General features: G+C 46.2%; 2 protein-coding genes across 4 annotated transcripts in view; both read right to left on the bottom strand.

Moving 5' to 3' along the window:
* Positions 1-25312, bottom strand: part of KIFAP3 (kinesin associated protein 3) — a 250868-nt gene that overhangs the window by 200878 nt on the left and 24678 nt on the right. The gene's annotated exons all lie outside the window — the stretch shown is intronic.
* LOC146026230 (uncharacterized) lies at positions 7166-15890 on the bottom strand. Its single transcript, XM_083156695.1, has 3 exons — positions 15112-15890; positions 14913-15030; positions 7166-14825 (listed from the first exon to the last, which is right to left on the bottom strand). Exon 3 carries the CDS (start codon positions 11177-11179, stop codon positions 7445-7447), a length of 3735 nt encoding a protein of 1244 aa, XP_083012821.1. The 5' UTR covers positions 11180-14825; positions 14913-15030; positions 15112-15890; the 3' UTR covers positions 7166-7444.

Below are 25312 nucleotides of genomic sequence, written 5' to 3'. Positions count from 1 at the left end.
AGTTTCACGGCGGCCGATATATCGGATACGATATTGGCCGATATATCGAGCGATCCAATGCGATTTTTTACCTGTTCATAACCCCACTATCCACTACGCATGGAGTTGATTTTGTATAGTGTGGCGAGCGCAGAAATCCGAGTCCCCTCGCGGCGCTCGCTACACTATATAAAATCAACTCCATGCGTAGTGGATAGTGGGGTTATGAACAGGTAAAAAAATCGCATTGTGCCGATATCGCATCCGATATATTGGCCGCCGTGAAACTAAGCAAGTACCATTCTTTCTTTCTGATCCAAAAACTCTACCATTGAGAAGTCATTAAGAAAGTTGAAAACATAATGTATAGGAACATAAGCAGCATTTTTTGTGTATGCACACAAAAGCATTATTAAAAACATGAAATGGCTTATTGACACTTTTTAAAGTTATTTTGTAATAATAGAAAGAGCCACACTTATAATATTGAAAAACAGAGCAGGAATGATTTTTTATTATTTCATATTTAAAATGACAATGTATCTGGCTTTAAGGACCCCCCCCCCCCCCCCCAAAAAAAATAATAATAATACATCAGCCTAACTAAAAGTTAATGCATCATCACTCTTCAGACTGCATTATATTGAACAGGAAATGAAACACTGGATTATATTAAGCTGGTGCAAAGTGGTAAAACATAAAAAAAAAGCAAAAGCATGGATTAAGTAAGAAATGCCGTAGTATTTAGCAGAATAGGAACACACAGACTTCTGAGTTCAGATGCAGTACATAAATAAAATAAAATGCAAACATAACAGAAAACCTAAACCGGCTATTTAAATATCAATTGTTTTCCAGCTGGTTTGAACAAAAATATTAAACAACATGTTTAATATTTGTCCATTTCTTTAAAAATACGAGCCTTCTGATACAGCATTTAAATATAGTTTAGCTGACCTTATTAACTTCAAAACGGCTATTTGTTTTATAAATATAAAAACCTCAGATTAATTTTAAACGATAGCATAAATTGATTTGTGCTCATCTTTCGAATAGATTGGATGGAAATATTATGCTGGGTACACACCAGGACGACTAGGGCCCGATCCCCACAATCTAGATCCAATTCCGATCAATTGGATGTGAGATTGTGTGCTGATTGGGCCCTTTTCTGACCTGGTGTGGACCGATACCGATCCGATGCGCGGTCCCGCGGGTCGGTCGGTCGTTATTGAGATCCTACCTACTGCAGGTAGGATCTCAATGACGACCATACAGCCGGGTGCGGGTCGCCATCGGATCGGACCCGCTCACGGTGCACATCGTGAGAGCGGGTCGTGCCCCCCGCGTCATCGTGAGCGGGTCGGACGAGACACTGACGACCCGCTCACGATGTGCATCGTGAGCGGGTCGTCCTGGTGTGTACCCCGCATTAGTGTTTAAAGAAAAAAAGGTAGCAAATGTCTTATTCCTATGGGAACCTTACATAGACACTATACCGCTTTCTGTAAGAAAACAACGGCATGGTAGTTTCGAAAACACTACCTGGTATCTCAGGTACTACCAGGTATCTCAAGACTTGCGATAAACAATCCCCCAATCAAGTTATACTGCTAGAAAGAATAATAATGACAACAACTCCACATCGGTAGCATTCTGTAATTCTGTTTATTGTATTGTTGTATGTTAATTTAGAACTGACAATAGATATATAAACTATGACACTATGTGTATGTTTTATTGTGGAAGATTTGTCTCAAGACTGAACGGTGTACTTCACATTTGAATGCATTGTTTGCATATAAATGACTGATGTATCACATTTCATATTGATGTACTGTTATTTTATATTGCCTCAATACAATAAAAAATTGAATTGACAAAAAAAAAAAGTTGATTTGTGCTTTCTATTTATCATTACAAAACATTTTTTTCCTTATCACACATGCAGTCAAAGCTCCAGAAAAGGTCTATTCAGAGCTGAACCAACTTCCAGTCAAGTTGAAAAAAAACTATCTAGGTTTGGATTGTAAAGAAACTATTATGTAATTCAGGGCTCGACAAATACCGGTCGCCAGGTCGCCATGGCGACCAGATTCTGCTTCCTGGCGACCAGATTTTTTGGGAGAGAGGAAGCAGAATCTGGTCTGGGCAGGTCAGTGGCAGCATTTCCTAGCCCCCACCTGCTGGAGGGACCAGCGGCAGCGCACTGAGCAGCGCCCGCCCCCTGGAAGTCAGCAGCGCGGGCTGGGTGGCCGCCCCCCCCCCCTCAGGTAACAGTGGTAGCGCACTGAGCGGCGCCCGCCCCCATCCCCTGGAAGTCAGCAGCGCGGGCTGGGTGGCCGCCCCCCCCCCCCCCCCCCCTCAGGTAACAGTGGTAGCGCACTGAGCGGCGCCCGCCCCCATCCCCTGGAAGTCAGCAGCGCGGGCAGGGTGCCCGACCCCCCTCTCCCCCCTCCTAAGGGACCAGCGGCAGCGCACTGAGCGGCGCCCACCAGCGTCTCCCACCTGCTGGAAGTCAGCAGCGCGGGCTAGGTGCCCGACCCCCCTCTCCCTCCTCCTAAGGGACCAGCGGCAGGGCACTGAGCGGCGCCCACCAGCGTCTCCCACCTGCTGGAAGTCAGCAGCGCGGGCTGGGTGCCCGACCCCCCTCTCCCCCCTCCTAAGGGACCAGCGGCAGCGCACTGAGCGGCGCCCACCAGCGTCTCCCACCTGCTGGAAGTCAGCAGCGCGGGCTGGGTGCCCGACCCCCTCTCCCCCCTCCTAAGGGACCAGCGGCAGCGCACTGTCGACCCTTTCAGTGCGGCAGCTGCTGGTAAAGAACTCGGCGCCTCCTCTATGCCCCTATTAACCCCTGCAGAGAACACATGTTAACCCCTGCAGAGAATGTTAACCCCTGGCAAAGTATGTAACCCCAAGGGGATAGGGAAGGGGATGGGGATATGGGGGGGGTAATGCACACTACCTCTACTTCCAGTGTGTCATGTTTTGCTCTAACCACCAGCATACATATGTCGTCGCCCCCCCCCCCCTGTGTGGGCCTGCACCACCACCCTACCCTTGCAAATGCCAGCCTGCCCCACCTGTGTAGTCTGCACCCCCCTGCTAGTGCCAGCCTGCCCCACCTGTGTGGCCTGCACCCCCTGCAAGTGCCAGCCTGTCCCACCTGTGTGGCCTGCACCCTCCTGCAAGTGCCAGCCTGTCCCACCTGTGTGGCCTGCACCCTCCTGCAAGTGCCAGCCTGTCCCACCTGTGTGGCCTGCACCCTCCTGCAAGTGCCAGCCTGTCCCACCTGTGTGGCCTGCACCCTCTTGCAAGTGCCAACCTGCCCCACCTGTGTGGCCTGCAAGTGCCAGCCTGTGCCACCTGTGTGGCTTGAACCCCCCCTGCAAGTGCCAACCTGCCCCACATGTGTGCCTGCAATTGCCAGCCTGCCCCAACTGTGTGATCCCCCCATACTGTCTGCCCATTTGTCCATCTTTGCCCCAGTCCATCCATATATTCATAGATGCAGCATATGGTGCTCATTCCAACCATTTTCCCCAATCTGTACTGTACCTCTATGTCCGTCCATCCTACCTGACTGTCCTGGCAATGTCTCTCCTGCTCACTCTCTTTCTCTCCCTCCCTGATGCTGCCTCTCTCTCCCAGACACCCTTTCTTTTAGTTACGCCCCTGGCCATGGGCATTACGGCGTGTGGTATTATATGTAATGGGCATTACGGTGTTTGGTTTACCGGGTAATGGGCGTTACGGTGTGTGTGTGGTATATGTAATGAGCATTGATGTGTGTGGTATAGTATGCAAAAGGTTTTTCGGTGTGTGGCACAATGTGTAATGGGCATTGTGGCATGTGTGTATGTGTAATGGGTATGTGACATGTGTAATAGGCATTATGGTTGTTACTTTTTGGCGCTCACTGTCACTAGTTTTTTGTGGCTCCTACATTTTCATCCTGGCTCCTAGATTTTTTCTAAATTTGTCAAGCCCTGATGTAATTAATTGACTGTGAACAAAACACAGGAAAATTGTGCACCTTCTGTTTTGCCTATATATACCTACACGATCGGATGGCCTGGATGACATGAGCTTGTGCTGCTTTTACAAAGCCTACCTGACTTCAACAAGAGCTTAAAGTACAATAAATAGTGAGAAATTTGTTTTAGGAATTTATACACAGGGAGAAAAGAAATGTCATCCTCCTGGTGCACCACCAACTGACATTTCTTTTCTACGTGTGTGTGTGTGTGTGTGTATGTGTGTATTGCCCCTTTCCCACTGCAGCTAAAAAATGGTAAATTGCCAATTTTCAGCGCAATTTACCGTTTTAAGGCTGCAGTGGGAAAGTGCCAGAGTTGAAATACCATTAAAGCTAAATGGTATTTCAACCCGTTTTTAAAGCAGAGTCCTACACGTTAAAATAACGTTTAAGAGGCAGTGGGAATGCCTCTTAAACGTTATTTAGCCTCCAGGCAGTCCCAGTGCCTGATGAGACCTAGTAGTTCTCACTTTGTGCATGTGTAATGAGTGCACGTGCATAATAAAGAGCCACTCATTACATATGCGCATATGTAATGAGCGGCTCATTATTATGCACGTGCACTCATTACATATGCGCAAAGTGAGAACTACTAGTTCTCATCAGGCACTGGGACTGCCTGTACCCTGCATGGACCCCCGCTGCCTCCCCACTGCCCTGCATCCCCGTGCAGGTAAGTACAAGGGGAGGGGAGGTGGGAGCACAGGGCAGGTATGGGGGTTAGGCACTCTTTACACTTGGGGGGGGGGGGGGGAGGGATTAGGCACTCTTTACACTGGGGGGGGGGGGGGTTAGGCACTCTACATTTTACACGGTTCACTGCAATGGGAATGGTACTTAAATGGTATTTAAAACGGTAATCTGCTGCAGTGGGAATGCTAATACCCGTTTTAAATACCATTTAAGATTACCAGTACTTTAAACTGGTCTGCAGTGGTAAAGCAGCACATGTGTGTGTGTATGTGTGTATGTATGTATGTATGTATGTATGTATGTATGTATGTATGTATATATATATATATATATATATATATATATATATATATAGAGAGAGAGAGAGAGAGAGAGAGAGAGAGAGAGAGAGAGAGAGAGAGAGAGAAGAGAGAGAGAGAGAGAGAGAGAGAGAGAGAGAGAGAGAGAGAGAGAGAGAGAGAGAGAGAGAGCGTGGTAGGCGCGGCGGCACTCAAATAATTAGACACAAAACGACCTGGATAAACCAACGTTTCAAGACCTGGTGGTCTCTTTATCACTCCTTGATAAAGAGACCACCAGGTCTTGAAATGTTGGTTTATCCAGGTCGTTTTGTGTCTAATTATTTGAGTGCCGCCGCGCCTACCACGCTCTCTATCGATACCCCCGGGGATCTTCAGCGGGGGGCACAAGCTATACATGCACAGACCCAGGAGGAGTGCCGCAGCCATCCAATCGTTTTATATATATATATATATATATATATATATATATATATAATATATATATATATATATATATATACACATACACACACACACACACACACACACACATATATACATACATACATACATACATACATACATACATACATACAGCAGTAAATCAGTAAATGAGCAGAGGGCACTCGCAAGATTTATAAAGCTGCACAGTGCCAAGCTGACAACAAATTCAACAATTGACACAAGGGTTTGTGAGTCAACGTTTCGGGCTGGTGGCCCTTTATCAAGATAAAAGGGCCACCAGCCCGAAACATTGACTCACAAACCCTTGTGTCAATTGTTGAATTTATTGTCAGCTTGCCGCCGTGAAGCTTTATAAATCTTGCGAGTGCCCTCTGCTCATTTACTGCTACATCTCCTACCAAGGATTGAGGGACACCCAAGTCTTTGCAGACTCAGCCCGACTGCCAGGATTACAAAAAAAAAAAAAATATATATATATATATATATATATATATATATATATTATTGCCTGATGACGATGTGAATAAACATTGAAACGTTGCAGAACCTTTATCTACGTTTCTTTACCGTCCGAGTGCCGCTCCTATGTGTACGTTGATTATATATATATATATATATATATATATATATATATATATATATATATATATATATATATATATATATGACACAAAAAAGACAGAACAATAGTGCGCAAGTCCTTAATCTTTTTCTATAAGGAACAACTTCTGGTCCCAGGTGGTAATAATCAAATGCACTCAGACCACTGTTCTGTGATCGGCAGCTCCCCACAGTCACTTGGATTGGTGAATAAAGCTTTGGAGAATCTAGTGCGTGTATCAAAAGATATAAAAGTGTTTTATTCTTTAAAAGCCACGTACAGGTACAGGTCATAAATCACGTACCATTTGCAGTGGTTTCAGACAACCGCGGCTCACTAATACCCCTTTTCCACTAGCAAATTCTACCCGGGTTTTTGCTCGAGGACGCGCACCGACACGGGTTTTTTGTCAGTGTGAACGTGTCCTTTTCACAAAACACGGGTAGAGAGACCAGGGAATTCTACCCTGGTATCTACCAGGGTAAAACACGGCAATGACACGGGTCTGTGCGCAGTGTAAATGCACATTACCCGTGTTTTAGATCCGGGTAACACTCTGAGGCCGTTAATTGGTTCTTCAGGGGCACCAGAAGATGATGTCATCTGCTGGAGACGCGCCGGAAGACGCTGGGAGACGCTGACCACGAGGAGGCTACCCAGCAGCAGCTCCTCCGGCGCTGGCCACAAGCAGCCATCGCAGCACATTGCCTACGCTGGGCACAAGCAGCCATCGCAGCACATTGGCCACGCTGGGCACAAGTAGCCATTGCAGCACATTGCCTCCTACCTACGCTGGGCACAAGCAGCCATCACAGCCACAATCCCTGCGACGCTGGGCCCAAGCAGCCATCACAGCAAATTCCCTACAACGCTGGGCACAGCAGGTATTTGGACAGCAAACCATGTCTAGCCATAGTTGGACAGACAGTGAGATAAGAGAGCTGCTTAATATTAGGGGAGAGGAAGAAACACTGAGTTATTACCTGGTAATGGGTTTTCCTCTACTCCACCATGGCAGCCCTCACTCATGGGTTTCTCCCTTCTGGGTAGTGCAATTGGAAAGGAAAGAAAGACACCAGCCCCCATAAAAGGGCTCCTCCTTCCTCCAGTGTCTTTAAATTCTCCAGCTAAAAAACATAACAGATTAGTACACAACACATAAATAACAACAAGTGAGGGTAGGGAATATATGCTGCCATGGTGGAGTAGAGGAAAACCCATTACCAGGTAATAACTCGGTGTTTCCTCTACCTCCCCCATGGCAGCCCTCACTCATGGGTCGTACCCAAGCAGTATGCCCACACAGGGGGGGTTAATACTCACGTAACTGAAACATGAGCCTACTTCGGCTATAACAATTAAATAATAATTTTTCTTCCACTTGTTTCACAAGACTGCCGCGCTCAGGATTCTTCTCCCAAACTTGGCATCTGCTGATGACATCACATCGACTCTGTAATGCCTTGTGAAGGTATGCACCGACGACCATCCTGCCGCTTTGCATAATTCTAAAACTGAAGCGGATTCTTTCTCCGCCCAGGATGAGGCCACCGACCTTGTGGAGTGAGCTTTAAGTCCTTCAGGCGGTACCGCGCCTCTTATTTGGTACGCCTTTAAGATGCACTCCCTGATCCATCTTGATAGCGTTTGCTTGGACGCCGCCTGACCTTTTTTGTGTCCTTCCATCAGTATAAACAGATTCCTTGCTTGTCGCACTTCTGCTGACCTCTGTTTGTACACTGTTAGGGCCCTGACAACGTCCAACATATGAAGACGCTCCTCCTTGCTGTTCGACGGGTTGGAACAAAAGGATGGGAGCACAATTTCCTGATTTACATGAAATTCTGATGCGACTTTCGGCACAAACTGTGGATTTGTTCTTAAAGTTACTTTATCTTCATAGAAATTCAGATAAGGTTCATCTATCCATAGTGCCTGCAACTCCGAGACTCTGCGGGCTGAAGTTATGGCCACCAGAAATAGCACTTTCCATGATAGTAACTTGAGTGGTATTTCATGTATTGGTTCAAAAGGGTCCTCCATGAGAACACCTAGTACCAGGTTTAAATCCCACGGTGGTAGCGGACTTCTGACCCTTAGTTTCAGTCTTTTCACCGCTTGCATGAACCGGCGCACATCCCTGTTGTTTGCCACGTCCCAGTCTAGCATGGAGGCTAGCGCTGATATTTGCACCTTCAGGGTACTAGCTGAGAGGCCCATCTGTAGGCCTTTCTGTAGGAAGCTTAATATCGTCGCCACTAATTTTGGGTCTTTCTGCTCGCTTCTTGCCCAGTACATGTATCTTTTCCACATTCGATAGTATGTTTTCATTGTGGAACTTTTCCTGGCTTGGAGTAGTGTCCCGATAACTTCCTTGTCAAATCCTTTTGCCTCTAATGCCTTGGTCTCAGCAACCAGGCCATCAGGTTCCAAGACGGAGGTTGTGCCCTCGTTACTTGTCCCTGCGATAACAAGTCTGGAATTGCTGGTAGTCTCCATGGGCCGTCTACTGCCAGTCTGCACACCGTGCTGAACCACGGCCTCCTGGGCCAGTATGGAAGAATCGTTATGACCTGTACGTTCTCCCTTTGAATTTTCTTTAGCAGTCTTGGGATTGGAGGAAAGACATAAGCCGTGTGCATGTCCCAAACTGCCGTCAGGGCGTCGACTTGAGCGGCCTGGGGCTCCCGGAATCTTGAAAAGTAGACTGGTACTTTCCTGTTCACTTTTGTTGCCATCAAATCTACTTGTGGCCTGCCCCACTTTCACACTAAACTGTCGAAGATTGTGCTGTTGAGGGCCCACTCGCCTGGCAAGCATTGCTCTCTGCTCAGCTGGTCTGCTATCACATTGTCCTTGCCCGCAAGAAATACTGCCGAGATGGCTACCACCCTGGTTTCTGCCCACTCGAGGATTTTGGAGAGCTGTTCTAATAGTGCCCTGCTTTTCGTGCCCCCTTGATGATTTATATAGGACACCACCGCCTGGTGGTCGGATCTTACAATCAGTTCTCTGTCCTGCGCTTGATCCTGGAAGTGAGTGCATGCCCGATACACCGCCTCCATCTCTCTCAGGTTGGAGTGGGATGCTTGCCATTCTACCGACCAGTGGCCTTGAGCTATCTGGCCGGCACATGTTGCCCCCCAACCGTACTGGCTGGCGTCTGTCGTGATCACAACCTGCTCTCTGGTGGCAAAGCTTCTTCCTTGTACTAGACGTTCCGTATCGGACCACCAATCCAAATCTTTTTTGGCGGCCTTTGACAGTGTTATCCGCTGGCTCAATTCCTTGCTGTCTTTGTCCCATTGTAACAGAAAGCACACCTGGAGCTTTCGCATGTGAAATCGGGACCATGGTATTGTCTCTAGGGCTGCTGACATGAGCCCCAAGGTTTCCATGCAGTCCCGAGATGAGACCACTGTCCTCTATCTCATCCATTCTATTTTTTTCAACAGCTTGTTTCTCCTGACCTCTGTCAGGGATACCTTCAGGTCTTGAGTATTTAGGATTACTCCCAAATACTGAATTTTCTGAGTCGGGGCGAGATGACTTTTTTTCTCGTTTATGAGCCACCCATGGTATTTTAGGCAGTTTACCACTTCCGCTGTGTGCTGTATTAGCAGGTCCTCTGATTCTGCCACAATCAGGATGTCGTCCAGATAAGGGTACAGCCTTATCCCCTTTCTCCTTAGCCATGCTATTATGACCACCAGCACCTTGGTAAACGTTCTGGGCGACGTTGCCAGTCCAAAGGGAAGCGCATTGAACTGATAGGTGACCCCTTGCACCCTGAACCTCAGAAACTTCCGATGTCCTTCGAAGATCGGGACATGAATATAGGCGTCCTTGAGGTCTATTGAGGACATGAAGTCGTTTTGATTGAGATCCAGCATAACTGATTTTATTGACTCCATCCTGAACGACTTTATTCTTATGAATTTGTTCAGTCTGCGTAAATCTAGAATTGTCCGGAATCCTCCTGTGGCCTTCCTCACCACAAAGAATCAGGAGAACCATCACTGAAACTGTTGCGGTTTTGCCACTACGCTGACTACGTCTTGGTCCAGCATTTCCTTCAGGCTGGATAACAACGCTCTCCTCTCTTCCAAATCCTCTGGAATGGGAGACTGAACCAGGAAGTCGCCTGGTTTCCTTAAAAAGTCTATTTTGTAGCCTGACCGGACTACCTCTAGAACCCACTCGTCCGATGTGGATTCCTGCCAGGCGCTTTGGAACTTCAGCAACCTGGCTCCCACTTTTTGTGGGTTGGCGCCATTGGGGGTCTTTTTTGGAGGTGAACCTGCTCTCTTTGTTCCCTTGGCCTCGAAAATTGGCCCTGGAAACCCAAGATCCCCTTCTGTACGGCCTTCCTGGCCTATAAGCCCGTGACTCTCTGAACTCCTGCTGATATCTATTGAACCTCGGGGGAGGTGTCTTCTTAGCAGCCTTGTCTTGGGGCAACCATACTGATTTTCCCCCTGAAATTTTGGACACTAAATCATCTAATTGTTTCCCAAAAAGATAGTCCCCTTGAAAAGGCATTGACAGTAGTCTATTCTTAGACTGTACGTCCGCCGCCCAGGGCTTTAGCCAGAGGGCTCTTCTAGTGGCAGCCGCTGTAGCTCCGGCCCTTGCCGCCAAGCGCACCGAATCTAATGATGCTTCGCATAGAAATTCAACAGCAAGTTGTACATCCTGCACCATTCTGAGCAACTCAGATCTCTTGAGGCCATCCAGCATGTCACTTTCAAGTTGCTGGCACCATCCTCTCAGCACCCTGGATGTAACGGCCATAGCCGCTGCTGGCTTTAAAGCGGTGCCTGCCACCAATTGTTGTTTTCTAAGACCCAACTCGATCTTTCTTTCCATTGGGTCTTTGAAAATATTAGCCTCTTCAAGAGGCAACGTGGTTTTTCTGGACAACCTTGCTACTGCTGCGTCCACCTTCGGTGGTACCTCCCAAGAGGCCACCTGCTGCTTATCAAACGGGTACATCTTGCTAACTCTGCTTGATGTCACAACCCGTCTGTCTGGGTGTTTCCACTCCTCTGAAATCACTTCTTTCAGTGTATTGGACAGGGGAAACACTTTCCCTTTGCGCTTTTTGTCCTTAAACAACATTTCCTGCAGACTGAGATCCTCTTGTGGATCATCGATATTTAATGATTAATATATCAAATTTAGCAGATTATCGATCATGTCGGGGTTAACCTCAGCCTCCATTTTATCCTGGCTAGGCCCCTCATCCCCTTGATCCAGATCAAACTCTAGTATAACTGCACTGGTAGATTGCCGGACTGAATCATCAGAGTCCTCACTAGCAATAATATGCTTTCTTTTGGATGACTTTTTCTCCACATCCGCTTTAGCCACAAACTTCTCAGCTAATGCAGCAGTTAACATCTCCACCAAGTCTGCCATTTGAGCTGGCTGCAGTTGCTGGGGGGCCTTACACCCGTCGCACAGTATGCCGACATGCTTTTGAGGTAACCCTTTCTCACATGCTGCACATTTATCCAAATGCGGCTTTTTATGCTTAGATCTGCTCTCTTTATCCTTGCTGGTCTCTGACCTAAAAAAACAAAATAATTTACTAAATAAGCTAGACCAAGCTAACCCTAACCAGGTGGACACACACATCACTAACAGCTTACCCTGACTTCCTTATATTACGCTCTTCCTCCATGGCAGCAGCGCACAGTCACTGAAACAAACCCACTGACAATCTGACAGGAAGAAACAGCACTAGTAAAACTTACAGCCATTGAAACACCTATCACAAATAGCGAGGCAAACTGTGAGGCAGCGTGCGCCACCGGCGCCTTACCCGGTTGTTGCGAGACCTCAGATCCTGTGGCAATATCCGCGCTGACTCCCAGGTACCCGCTGCATGCGCCGGCTAATGTACGCTTCCGCTCGCGGCGGAAATGCGTCACTCGCCGGCGCCGCGCCACGCTGCCACGTGCTGCTGCCGACGTCCGCCCGCTCTGTGCAACGCACGCGGGCCAGGTAGTGACGCGGCAACGCTATCCCGCGCCGCCACACGCGTCACTCCTGCGGACGCCACCGCCTGTAGCTGCCCCCGGGGGGGACCGCATGCGGCCATGAATTCCGTCTCACCTAAGAAGCAAGGGAGACCTGGTCATCTGCAGGGGGTAAGAACCGCCACAGAGACCTGCTGGAAGCTTTTTCCTTTATTTAGGTAAGCCAGTGTCCACCTCCTACACCTGCACTTACCTGGAAAGGAAAAAAAGACACTGGAGGAAGGAGGAGGAGCCCTTTTATGGGGGCTGGTGTCTTTCTTTCCTTTCCAATTGCACTACCCAGAAGGGAGAAACCCATGAGTGAGGGCTGCCATGGGGGAGGTAGAGGAAATAAGAAGACAGATGACGGGTACAGTAAAGGATACCTTTGTCTACAAGAACATATCCCTTATACTGGCCGACAGAGGCATAAAAAAAACACAGCAGCAAGTGGTGAACAAATTAAAGGCACTACGAAAGCAATTTATGAAAACACACGACCATAATCGTAAGAAAAGTGGCGTAGGACGTATTGATTGGCCATATTATGAGCTATGCTACAGTGTCTTTGGCAAAAGTGCCCTAACTAATCCCATCGCACTATCATCATCCAGCTGTGCCAATAGTCAGATGTCAGTAGAGGAGGACCATGCCGAAACACAGCACAGCCTCCCCAGCTCACAATGTGGACCACCATCCCCGCTGCTCGTATCTGACTGCAGTTTGGAAGAGTCAAGCATATAGGATGATTCCGTCAGCGCTGTCCTAAATGAGGAGGTAGAGGCTTCTCAGCCGGAGACTTCACAGGCACCCAAGTCGACGGAGATTTCCCAGGCACCCAAGCCCACAACTTTGCGCTCCAATAGTAAGTATTAAATTTGCACACAGACAAGCACATACACAAACATTATGTAGTGGTGTCAAAACTATCACAATTCAAGCTCCTTTGGTACTACACATCCTAGCATGCTGTGTCATAGTTGCTGCAGTAGTCCATACGTAAGACCAAAACTTATGTTAACACATGGTGGGATATGTGGATAGTTGAATGGCAACCTCGAACAATATTACACCTCAATACCTTTAAACTGTCTTTGAAAAAGGATTGAAAACATAATGGGCAATGGATAGGTAGTGTGCATGTGCCGGAAGGCCGCAAACATGTGTTGGTTAAACTATGCAATGTTTATATATCATCAGTGTGTAACAAATCATTTTTTATCCCTTTCACAGTCTATAACGTTCCCAAAAGGAAGCCGAAACCAAACAGAACAGAACAATCTGTGAGAGCAATGACAACGATTATTCTGGAACATCTACGTGAGGCGGATAGCGATTTGAATGCTCATGAAGATGCAAGAATTGCCCGTTTTTTAGCATCTGAAAAAGAAATGCATGATTCTTTTATGTCACAAATAGCGGATATGCATGAGAGGCAGATGACATTGTTTGAGCGTATGTTTAGCCTTATCCCTGCCAATACACAAGCACCACAAAAAGACCACACACAAGTGCCATATGGCCAGTACAACTATGACCATGCTCAGTATCCTAACACATCAACCCCACAACCCGAACAATATCGGGTTTATAGGCAATTGAGTTAGGCCTGTTGTTGCTACAGCAATGTTTGTATGTATCTTTTCAGGTTGTTAGGTTTCTGCACAATGTAGGTAGAGAAGCCAAAGTTGGGCCAGTTGGTACACATTTTTTATATATAATTTTAAAATACATAACAAGTCCATATTACAGGTACAGGTAGTATAGGGCACATGTATAAGATATATATATATACATAGAAGGGCAAGTAAAGGTCGCAGTACTAGGGTGCTCATTTTTTTTTTTTTTTTATATATAGTATATATATATATATATATATATACATTTTCCTACCTCAAGGATGTACGTTCTTAGGCCTGAAATAATTAGGTCCACGTGATAACTTAAATGGCCATAGCAGAGGGGAAGATGTATGGAGCAGTGATAGTGCTTTAGGCCCTCCTATCAGCTCCAAACTGTTAAGTGTATGAAGGGTTTCTGAAGGGACAGTTTGGAGCTGATAGGATTGTCAATTTATGACTTCTCTCCCCCCCCCCCATCACTGCGTCATACATCTTCCTCCCTCTTGTGTTCTCTTTGCACTTATATTTTTGCACTAATAAATGTTTACCAAGCCATTTTGTACCTGTATGTGAAGTTTTGAAAACATACAAGAAAGTTTTTTGACATGTTTTATAATTATACTTCAACTATACAAAAAATGAATTAACACAAACTGTTCAACCAGCAATATTTCTCTGTGTCACCTACTGCAACATTGATGTAAGGTTTTGAGTTATTGTGGCTCTTATCCGCTCTGCGGCAACGCTATGCACCCCCTCATAGCCTGCTGCATCATGTACGTTTCCCAAAAACTCCTGGTCCAGCACATTCCACTCAGGAAGAAAGTTTTCCTTTTGCAGCTCACATATATTGTGCAGAATGCAGCAAGCTGCGACAATATCTGGCATGATTTTTAAGTCCACATCATTCCTCTTCATGAGGCAACGCCAGCGTCCTTTTAATCGGCCAAAAGCATTTTCAACTGCCATACGGGCAGAACTGAGGGCATGGGTATATGCAATCTGTTGTGGCGACAGTTGAACATGCTGGGTGTAGCCCTTCATCAGCCAGTGCTGCAAGGGGTAGGCTGCATCACCAATGAGGTGGACCGGAATTTCCACACCATCAACAGTCACCGATTTCTGTAAAAATAATTATATTTATTCCTGGTTCAAAACATAAATATTGGTTTATGGGTGAACATAAAGTGTAGGGTACAAATTTCTTACCTCTCTAGGGAACAGACATCCACCTAGCTGGTCCTCCGCAATACTGTACAGATCTGAATTGGCTAGCACCCTCGCATCATGTGACCTACCGGGCCAACCTATGAACACATCTGTGAAACTAAAAAGAATGGTATATTACATATTGTTCCTCCAAAGAAAATGCCCACCCTTACAAAAAAAATAGTAAACTATTGCTTACCAGTATTTATGGTCCACTACAGCTTGCAGGACAATAGAATGCCACCCCTTGCGGTTATAGTAGTCTGCGGGGTTATCACGGGGGGCAATGATGGGAATGTGGGTACCATCGATTGCTCCACCACACTGACGATATCCACGCCTCTTGAATCCCTTGACAGTGTCCTCTAGCCGCTGTCCTTGCGGCAAGGATATAAAGCGCTGGTATAGGGTTTTCAGCAATGCCCGTGTGACTTGGTATACAATCTTGCACACTGTGCCAATTCCTACACCAAATAGACAAGAGAGTGTTCTATACTCTCCAGGGGTAGCGTACCACCAAATAGCAATTGCTAACCTCCTGCTGGGCTCAATAGGCTTCCTGAACTTGGTGGTCTGTTTCGTGATGGCAGGGGACAGTAGTTCCAAAATATAGAAAAAATGTAGCACGGGACATTCTGAAATGTGCCATCCACTGCTCATCCTGGAAACTTAGAACTGTCTGCATGAAAGCCTCCCCATGTCTGCGATCTCTCATCCACATTCTTCTGGTTGGTGCAGTGCTCATTTGCAGGATGGTGGAAACACTCGCTGATAACAGCACTCTCCTCCTCCTCAAATAATGGCGACGAGCACTCTCCCTCTCCGCAAAGAATTGGGTTCTCCTCCTCCAGCGCAGCAGTAGGTAGCAGAGTGTTATAAGCTGCATCAAGCTGTCCATGGCAGAATAGTACAGCAAAATACTGCAAAATGTCTGCAAGCCCAGCATAGACACAGCTACTCTCTCTGACTCCATTGCTGCAATGCTGTAAGAAGTCCCCACCCACCACCCCTCCCCTTTGTCCCCTTTGTGACTTCAAACTGGTTTGGACTGGAAAAAAGCTATGTCTTGTGGGCATTCTTGGGATTTTTCAAAGTTTACCCGGGTTTAGTGTAAAAGGCTCCGACACGGGTATAACACGGGTCTGTGCGCAGTGTGAACAGTGTTTTTACCCGTGTCTTACACGGGTATGATCCGTGTTCAAAAACCCGTGTTTCAGATGGAAACACGGGTTTCAGATGGAAAAGGGGTATTAGCATGAAACAGACATGGCGGTCTTTGTTGGAGTGGTTACACTTACTCACGATCGGCGCCAGGCCACGCCCCTACGCATTTCGTCACGGAGACTTCGTCTGACGAAGTCTCCGTGACGAAACGCGTAGGAGCGTGGCCTGGCGTCGATCGTGAGTAAGAGTGTAACCACTCCAACAAAGACCCCCGTGTCTGTTTCATGCTAAGTGAGCCGCAGTTGTCTGAAACCGTTGCAAATGGTACGTGATTTATGACCTGTACCTGGCTTTTAAAGAATAAAACACTTTTATATCTTTTGATACACGCACTATGGAGCGCTTCCTTTCTTCCTCCTAGATTATATATATATATATATATATATATATATATATATATATATATATATAGAAAAAAAGGGGTATAGAGAGCGCTTTTACCACCAAATAGGAATTCCACCAATTATTGTCAAATACAATACAGTACAAGTATTATAAAACCAGAGTGCTTTTTATAAAAAAACATTTTTGAGAATCACATCTGGAAATTGTATCCTTTTCGGAAATATGAGTAACCCGACACGTTTCGTCTTGAAAAAGACTTCATCAGGGGTTTAACACAAATATAATATTAAAGCGCTTATACCGGCGTGTATTTCTTCAAAATTGCGCAGGTTGTAATAACCTCCCTCAATGGGGCAGACTCCAAATATCCAAAATATAGTGTCAAACACATACACTGACGTGTTGTTTCTTCTATGGTTTGTGGGCTGTAGAAGCCTTCCCTTCAAAGGAATATGTTCCAGATTTTCCCCTTATGGGGTCAGGGCATACGAGGTGTGTCACCAATCTTTTAAGCCAATCTTTGGGCACGGATATATGCAGTTTTTAGATTAATACGGGAGGGACCATCCCATTACAAGGGGCTGTCAGCAAGGTCCATTCAGTGTGTTTGGCCTGATCCAACAACTCAGGTCCACAATATCTATTTATCCGCTGTGAAATGGATTAAAAGCACGTAGGAGGCAGCACAGTGTGTTCAATCACAGTTCAATTTCTGATCTGAGTTGAAAGTACTGCAAAGAACTGTCTGCCGATACGAACACCCGCAGGGGCTCACAATCTGTGGGAAACGGCGTGCCGAAGGTCCAGGCAGGAACAGAGGAGGCAGGGGAGACCCGGTGTGCAGAGAGCTGACGTCACCAATCCCCGCCCTAACGCGTTTCGTATAAAAACTTCGTCAGAGGGCGTGGCTGGTGACTAGCAGCTCCGGGTTTATGACAAGAAAGTGTGACCAATAGGAGTTCGTTGACACTTTAGATGGGCGTGCACAGACAATGTAATTGGCCCATATTTACATACACCATACATATGGAGAAAATTACGTGCAGGTTGTACATTATAAAAACTTTTTCTCTACCAAAAAAGTGCCCAAAGCACGGACACTATACATAAAATCTGTTTAGACACATAAAATGCGTGAAACAATACAGGCTCAGCCTCAAGGAGACCAAAAGTGCATACATCGGTACTGAGCTCCGAGAGACCATATCAACACAGAGCAGAGCAATGTCGCCCTTTTCCCATATCTCATTGGGCACTTGCAAGCATGTCGGCACCTTATAGTGTCGATTGTATAAGTTGCGTTAACAGCTCTAAATGGCGTGATCTTAATCGCATTTGTGATAGATCCTACAACGGCCATACCGATGGATGCACAATGGTCTTATAGTTACATAAAATTTATTTAAAAATACAGGGTTAGATTTATATACATTCTTAAAGACACAGAGATATATTCTTAGAAACATGTAGGGTCCATTGGTTAAAGCATGGAAACAATGAGGTTGGACTAAGATTGAAACTACCAACAACTTTTCAAGCCAGTAAGGGGCAAGATCATCACCAGATGGTGTCGACACAATATATTGTTGATTTTACTCAAATTGGTTGTTATTAAAAATCCTGAGATATACACAAAGTTTTTTACATGAAATATCACAATCGATTCTATAGAAAAGTGGTGAGTATTTGATAGACACCAATTTCTTATTTTTATGGTGCCACAGAAGAAGAAGTATAAATGTCGGGTAAACAGCAAATACAGATTCTTAATGATCAACAAAAGGACTTTTTTGTCTCCTTTCTTACTCCTCTCCCATAAAAGAGAAAAAAGGGATTATCTGATGTTATTCTAATGATGTGGTATTGAACGTGATGGGCCTAGAGAACACCTGTTCATCTATTGATAAACGGAGTGATCTCGTATCCCTCGTTCAATCCGGATGGTGTGAGAGTGTTCAGGGTTAGGATCCAGTATGTTTCTCGATCACCTCCTCTCTTATTTATGGGGACCATTTCCAAACCTCTGATTTTTAAACCATTTGGGTCACAATTATGTTTGTCCCTAAAATGTCTAGGGACACTGTGATTTGTAATGCCGTGTTTTATATTTCGTACGTGTTCCAATATGCGGGTTTTTAAACATCGTTTAGTTTTGCCCACATATTTGTATCCGCACGGACAAATCAATAAATAAACAATAAATGTGGAATTGCAATTTATGAAGTGGCCGACCCTTCAAACGTTGAACCCTTCTGAATAAAAGGACAAATCTTGCATCTTACATAGTTACATAGTAGGTAAGGCTGAAAAAAGACTTGCGTCCATCTAGTTCAACCTGGTATAGATATCCATTGCTGATTTGGTAGGTTCTGATATTTTACAGACAGATTATATTTCTTATTTGTACCCATGGATGTTTTTCTCCAGTAAATGTTTGTCCAACTTTGCCTTGAACGCATTTAATGAGCCAGCCGTTACCACCTCTCTGGGAAGAGAGTTCCAGAGTTTGACTATTCTGACCGTAAAGAAATTCTTTCTACTAGCTGAATTAAATCTTTTTTCATCTAATCTATACTCGTGTCCTAGATTCCTTTCTAGTAGAAAAGAGGGTGTGTGACAGTTCCTTATATTGGCCCTTGATATACTTGTACATGTTGAGCATGTCCCCCCTTAAACGTCTCTTTTCCAATGTAAATAGTCCCAAATTGCTTAATCTCTCCCCGTAGCTTAAATTCTCCATTCCCCTAATAAGCTTTGTTGCTCGCCTTTGGACTTTTTCTAATTCTATGATGTCCTTTTTATAGTGTGGGGCCCAGAACTGCGCTCCGTACTCGAGGTGAGGTCTCACCAATGCTTTATACAGTGGCATAATTACCCTTGAGTCCCTAGTCTCCATTCCCCTCTTAATACATGCCAGAATTTTGTTGGCCTTTTTTGTAGCTACATTACAATGGGCACTACATCCCAGTTTGCTGTCTATTTGGACTCCTAGGTCCTTTTCAAGTATGGAATTACCAAGTTCCTCTCCGCTAAGGTTGTAACTTGCACACTGGTTGTGTCTCCCAAGGTGCATAACCTTACATTTATCTACATTGAACCTCATCTTCCATTTTTTTGCCCACTCATCTAGAATTGCAAGATCATTTTGAAGCATGGTGAGGTCTTCTGATGATTTCATGACTTTGCTAAGTTTTGTATCGTCCGCAAAGATGGATACATTGCTGAGTAACCCTATCCCAATATCGTTAATAAAAATGTTAAACAAAATGGGCCCCAAAACCGAACCCTGGGGCCAGGGGCGTAACTACACCTTTGTGGGCCCCATAGCAAAATCTTGAAAGGGCCCCCCCAGCCTTTAGCAAGAGTGTGTCAGGGGGAGAGAGAGATAGAGAGTTAGGGAGAGAGAGAGAATGGGAAGAGAGACACTACTAGAACACAGGTTGAGTTGTAGGCATAGATGAATGAATGGGAGGTCATGGCATCAATGTCGGATTACTGATCTGAAGTATTCGGGCAGGTTAGTATTAGGCCAGGAGTGTGAGGGATTAGGTTTAGGCACTTGTGGGGGACTTAGGGATAGGCAGGTGTTTGGGGGGGGGGGGGGGGGGGGAGTTTGTGCTGACTACAGAGATGCATACTGCAGAGGGTGGCTGGTAGCTGGCTACAGGGGAGCACACTATGGGGCAGGGGAGTATGGGGCCAGCTACAGGGGAGCACTCTATTGAGAGGGGGAAATGGGGCTGGCTAAATGTGTGCCCACTATGGGCCACAGGTGAGCACAGTACAGAAAGAGGGGTTTGTGGCTGGCTATAGGGTGTACACTTTGGGGATGAGGGTTTGGGGCTGGCTATAAGGGAGCACACTATGGGGTGAGAGGGGGTTAAGGTTGCCTATAGGGGAGCACACTATGGGGTGGAGGTTTGGGGATGGCTGTATGAGTGCACATTAAGGATGGGGAGAAGCTGGCTACAGGGGAGCATGCTATAGGGAGTGGGTATGGGGCTATAGGGGAGAAACTACTGGATGGGGGAGCTGGCCACGGGGGAGCACACTATGGGGAGAGGGTATGGGGCTATAAGGGAGACACTACTGGATTGGGGAGCTGGCCACGGGGGAGTACACTATGGGGAGAGAATATGGGGCTATAGGGGAGACACGACTGGAGGGGGAGCTGGCCACAGGGGAGCAGACTATGGGAAGAGGGTATGGGGCTATAGGGGGGACACTACTGGAGGGGGGAGCTGGCTACAGGGGAGCACACTATGGAGAGAGGGTATGGGGCTATAAGTGGGACACTACTGGAGGGGGGAGCTGGCCACAGGGGAGCACACTATGGGGAGGGGAGTATGGGAGCTATTGAACGATCTGGAAGGGTGGAAGCAGCAGAAGTGAACAGACATGGGGGATGGCTGCTGCCTGTTTTCAATAACCCATGAAGGACAATAGCAATGAGTACACAGTACAGGCAATTGCGACTTACCAGCAGTCTGTGCCTGCAGGTATAAGGAGGGATGAGAAGTGCTGCACGACTGGCAATGAAGCTGCGCACATTTTGTAGCTGCTTCCTGCAGCTTGTATGTACTTCAGCAGGGGGCAGGCAGCCGCAGCACCAACAGAAGGGGAGCCGAGGAGTGCTATGGGCAGGCAGCCGCAGCACCGAGGTAGGGGAGCAGAGGCGTGGTCGGGGCAGGCACCCGCAGCATGAACAGGAGGCCGCGGGATGTAGGTATGGGAGCCGGGTGGCTGCGGCGTGAAGGTACGGCCAGAGCTGGAAGAGGTGGTGGCTCCTGTTAACTCTGCCGCTGGGGAGTGTGGGAGCTGCTCTTCACGCTACTGGCGCACCGCTGCCTGTCATAGTGTGACAGGCAGCGGCAGCTGTAGATCAAACAGCAGCAGCGTAATCAGTGCATGAGAGAGTCTCCCTGCACTGCGGACCTAATTGAGCAGGTAGCGCCAGCGGCAGCTGTAGTTAAAAATGAAAAAAAAAAACACTTTTTTTTTCAGAGGGTGCAGGGGTTTGCCTTTGGGGCCCCCCAAGCCACCGGGCCCCATAGCAGCTGCACCCCCTGCACCCTCTATAGTTACGCCACTGCCTGGGGCACTCCACTTAGTACCGGTATCGTATCTGATACGGCACCATTCACAACCACTCTTTGTTCTCTATTACATAGCCAATTCCCTACCCATCTGCAGATATTTTCACCCAATCCTAGGTTCTCCATTTTATTAATCAATCTCTTGTGTGGGACAGTATCAAATGCTTTAGCGAAATCTAGGAAAATCACATCTACAGCATTTCCATTATCAAGGTTTTTGCTAACCTCTTCATAGAACCCTAGTAGATTAGTTTGGCATGAACGATTTTTCACGAACCCATGTTGGTTAGTACTGAGTAGACGGTGATGGTCTAAATATTCCTGGATACCATCTCTTAAAAATCCTTCAAATAGTTTACCCACAATTGATGTTAAACTAACGGGTCTGTAATTAGCGGGATCTTCCTTTTTTCCTTTTTTGAATATTGGCACTACCTCTGCTATTCTCCAATCTTTTGGTACTATACCTGACGATAGTGACTTGCTAAAGATATATTGTAGGGGGGTAGCTAGTTCATCCCTTAATTCCATTAATACCCTCGGATGAATCCCATCTGGCCCTGGTGATTTATTTGTTTTGAGTTTGCTTAGCCTCAGTGTTATTTCCTTCGGCGTGAAATCCACAATGAGATCTGGCTTATTTGTCCCGTTTGGTAAATGTTCGTTCCACAGTCTGCTCTCCCTTAGTAAATACTGATGAGAAGAACTCATTTAGCAGTTTTGCTTTTCCCTTGTCCTCAGTAACACTTTTTCCACTAGTATCAGTTAGTGGGCCTATGTTTTCCTTAATTAAACGTTTACTATTTATGGATTTAAAAAACTTCTTTGGGTTGGTTTTGCTTTCAGTGGCTATGCACTCTTCATATAATATTTTAGCTGCTTTGATTACCCCTTTACAAGTTTTGTTTGATTCTTTGTATTTTGCGAACGCCTCCTCATTCAAGTTGTTTTTATAGAATTTAAAGGCTCTGGTTTTATTGTTGATAGCTGACCTTACTTTTTTGTCCAACCATGGTGGCTTTTTTTTGTTGAATTTACCCTTAGTTACTTTAGGAATGAAGTCAATAGTTAGTGAATCAAGCACCTTTTTTAGAGTATCCCACATTTCCTCTGCATTTTTTCCCTCCATAACCGTTTCCCACCCAATTCCTGTTAGGGCTTCCCTGAATAATTCAAAGTTCGCTTTTCTGAAGTTTAGTATTTTTGCAGATCCTTTTTGATGTAATTGTCTAAAGTTGATTTCCAGTGAAACCATATTGTGATCACTGTTCCCTAATTGTTCAATTACTTTTGTGTTTGAAACTAAGTCTGGGTTATTTGTTAATACTAAGTCCAAGAGTGCCTCATCACGAGTTGGAGTTTCTACCATTTGTGTAATAAACTGGTCTTTAAGTAAGCTTAAGAACCCATTGCTTCTTGCTGATTTACCTGTTTGGTTTTCCCCAATCAATGTCGGGTAAATTAAAATCCCCCATAATTAATACCTGACCCTGATTTGATGCTTGTTTGATTTGGTTTAAAAGAAGAGACTCTTCCCTTTCGTTTATATTTGGTGGTCTTTAGCATACCCCTATTATAATTTTGTTTTTTGTTTTTTTATTATTGTCGGTTATCTCTGCCCGCATTGTCTCCGAGTTGTCTTCTTCCAGGTCTGTGCTCATATTTTTCTCACATGATGTTAAGTTATTATTTACATATAGGCACACACCCCCGCCCCTTCTATTTTCCCTATCTTTCCTGTAGAGTGTATATCCCTCCATGTTTAATGCCCAGTCATGCGACTCATTACACCATGTTTCAGTAATACCAATGATGTCGTAGTCGTCCCTACGGATCATCGTTTCTAGCTCCCCGATTTTACTCACTAAGCTTCTTGCATTAGCCAGTAAGCATTTTAATTTATGTTTATTTTTAGATATGGCTCTAATATTGGGATTAGTTTCACCCCAGGACCCATTTGAATTCTTTACTAGCTTCCTCTTTCCCCTCTCCCCTTCAGTAGACTCTCTACAGCCCTCCCCACCATGCACACTGCCTGCCCTATTTATAGTTCTGGGAATTCTTCCTCTGTCCTTCCCTCCTTCCCGTATACTAAGATCATCTGTACCTAAGAACGGTAATAGGGTAACGTGACTGTTACAACATAACATTTTATTACATGACATTCCTGATGCACCCTGGGAGTTACCCCCGATTATACCCTTGTTTTGTCCCAGGACTTTTTCTATGTCCCCCCCCCCCCCCCCCCCCATCTCCTTCCCCCCATAATGCTTCCTGATCCCAGTCTGGCTTCTCTCCCTGAAGGTCCCATAATGTCTTGCTGCCCCCACCCCCCCGTCGCCTAGTTTAAAATCTCCTCCAACCCTCTAACCATCCTTCCCCCCAGCCCCTTCCTCGTTCAGGTGCAATCCATCACGGCAAAAAAGATGGCGCCTGACCGAGAAGTCCGCCCAGTGTTCCATGAACACGAATCCCTCTTTCCTACACCAATCCTTAAGCCACACATTTACCTCCCTGATCTCCCTCTGCCTCCCTGAGCTAGCGCGTGGCACTGGTAATATTTCCGAGAAAATTACCCTAGATGTCCTCGCCTTTAATTTCTTACCTAATTCCCTATACTCTTTCTTGAGGACATCCCACCTACCATTGACTTTGTCGTTGGTGCCGATGTGCCCTCCCAACAATCTGTCGACTCGGTCCGCGATGTGCCGTACCCGAGCACCCGGGAGGCAACAGACCGTGCGGCGATCGCGGTCCCGATAGCAGATTGCCATGTCTGTTCTCCTAATGATGGAATCCCCTACCACCACTATCTGCCTTGGTACCTCACTAACTGTCATCCAGTTTGAGCTAGAGGGACCGCTCCTCTGGTTGCTAGAGGGAGCAGTCTCCTCCAGCTCTGTCATTTCGTCTCTATCCTCCCCCGAAACTTCGTCCAACCGGGCAAATTTGTTCGGGTGTGATAGATCCGAGATGTCGTTCCTGTCCCTCCTGTCCCTCTTGTTTCCCTTTCTAACTGTGACCCAGGTGGCTGCCTGATCCTCCTCCTCTACCAGTGACCCCATCTGCAACTCCTCCACCGTTCTTTCTAGGCTTTGCTCAAGATTGTAAATGTCTCTCAGTCGCTGAACGGCCCACTCTAGATCAGTGACCTGGGCTTCCAGGACGGACGTTCGCTCACATCTCAGTGCAGATGTATTCGCACTGGGACTCTTGCTCCAAGTGCGCATACATCTTGCACGACATGCACTGAGTGAGATTCTCAATCAGGGCCCCACCCATTTTATCTACCTCCCTGCGACTAACCCCCTAGTATATAATAGAGAGTTTAATTACAATGCAATTGCACACTACAAGTTAATTTCTATCAAAATATAAGAAAGTTGATACTTATCTGTTCCTGCAGCTGTGTCACACTCCTGGTGTCCTCACACCTGATGTGTCTGCAGCAGCGACAGTAGGGCTCTAATCTTGTCCTCTGGTCTCCTGCTGATACTGGCTGTCTTGCAGTCTGTTGACACACCACTCTGTATATGTCCGCTTCCTCCGTAATTTCTTCCAGTTGCACGTTTTCCTCAGTGGCCCACTCTCAGATCATGCAGCACACTGTATCTGCATTTTGTGGACCCTTAAACAGGTCAGGCACCTGGGCTTCAAGCAAAGAGAGAAAAAAAAACAACAACACAGAAACAGAAGGACAGAAGCCTCTTGCAACCTGGTTGTACCTCCTTCTTG

This window comes from Crinia signifera, chromosome 8 (genome assembly GCF_055691185.1).
Source record: "Crinia signifera chromosome 8, ASM5569118v1, whole genome shotgun sequence".
Classification (NCBI taxonomy): Eukaryota; Metazoa; Chordata; class Amphibia; order Anura; family Myobatrachidae; genus Crinia; species Crinia signifera.
The sequence above is the reverse complement of the archived record's forward strand: the minus strand, read 5'-3'. Positions and strand labels throughout refer to the sequence as shown.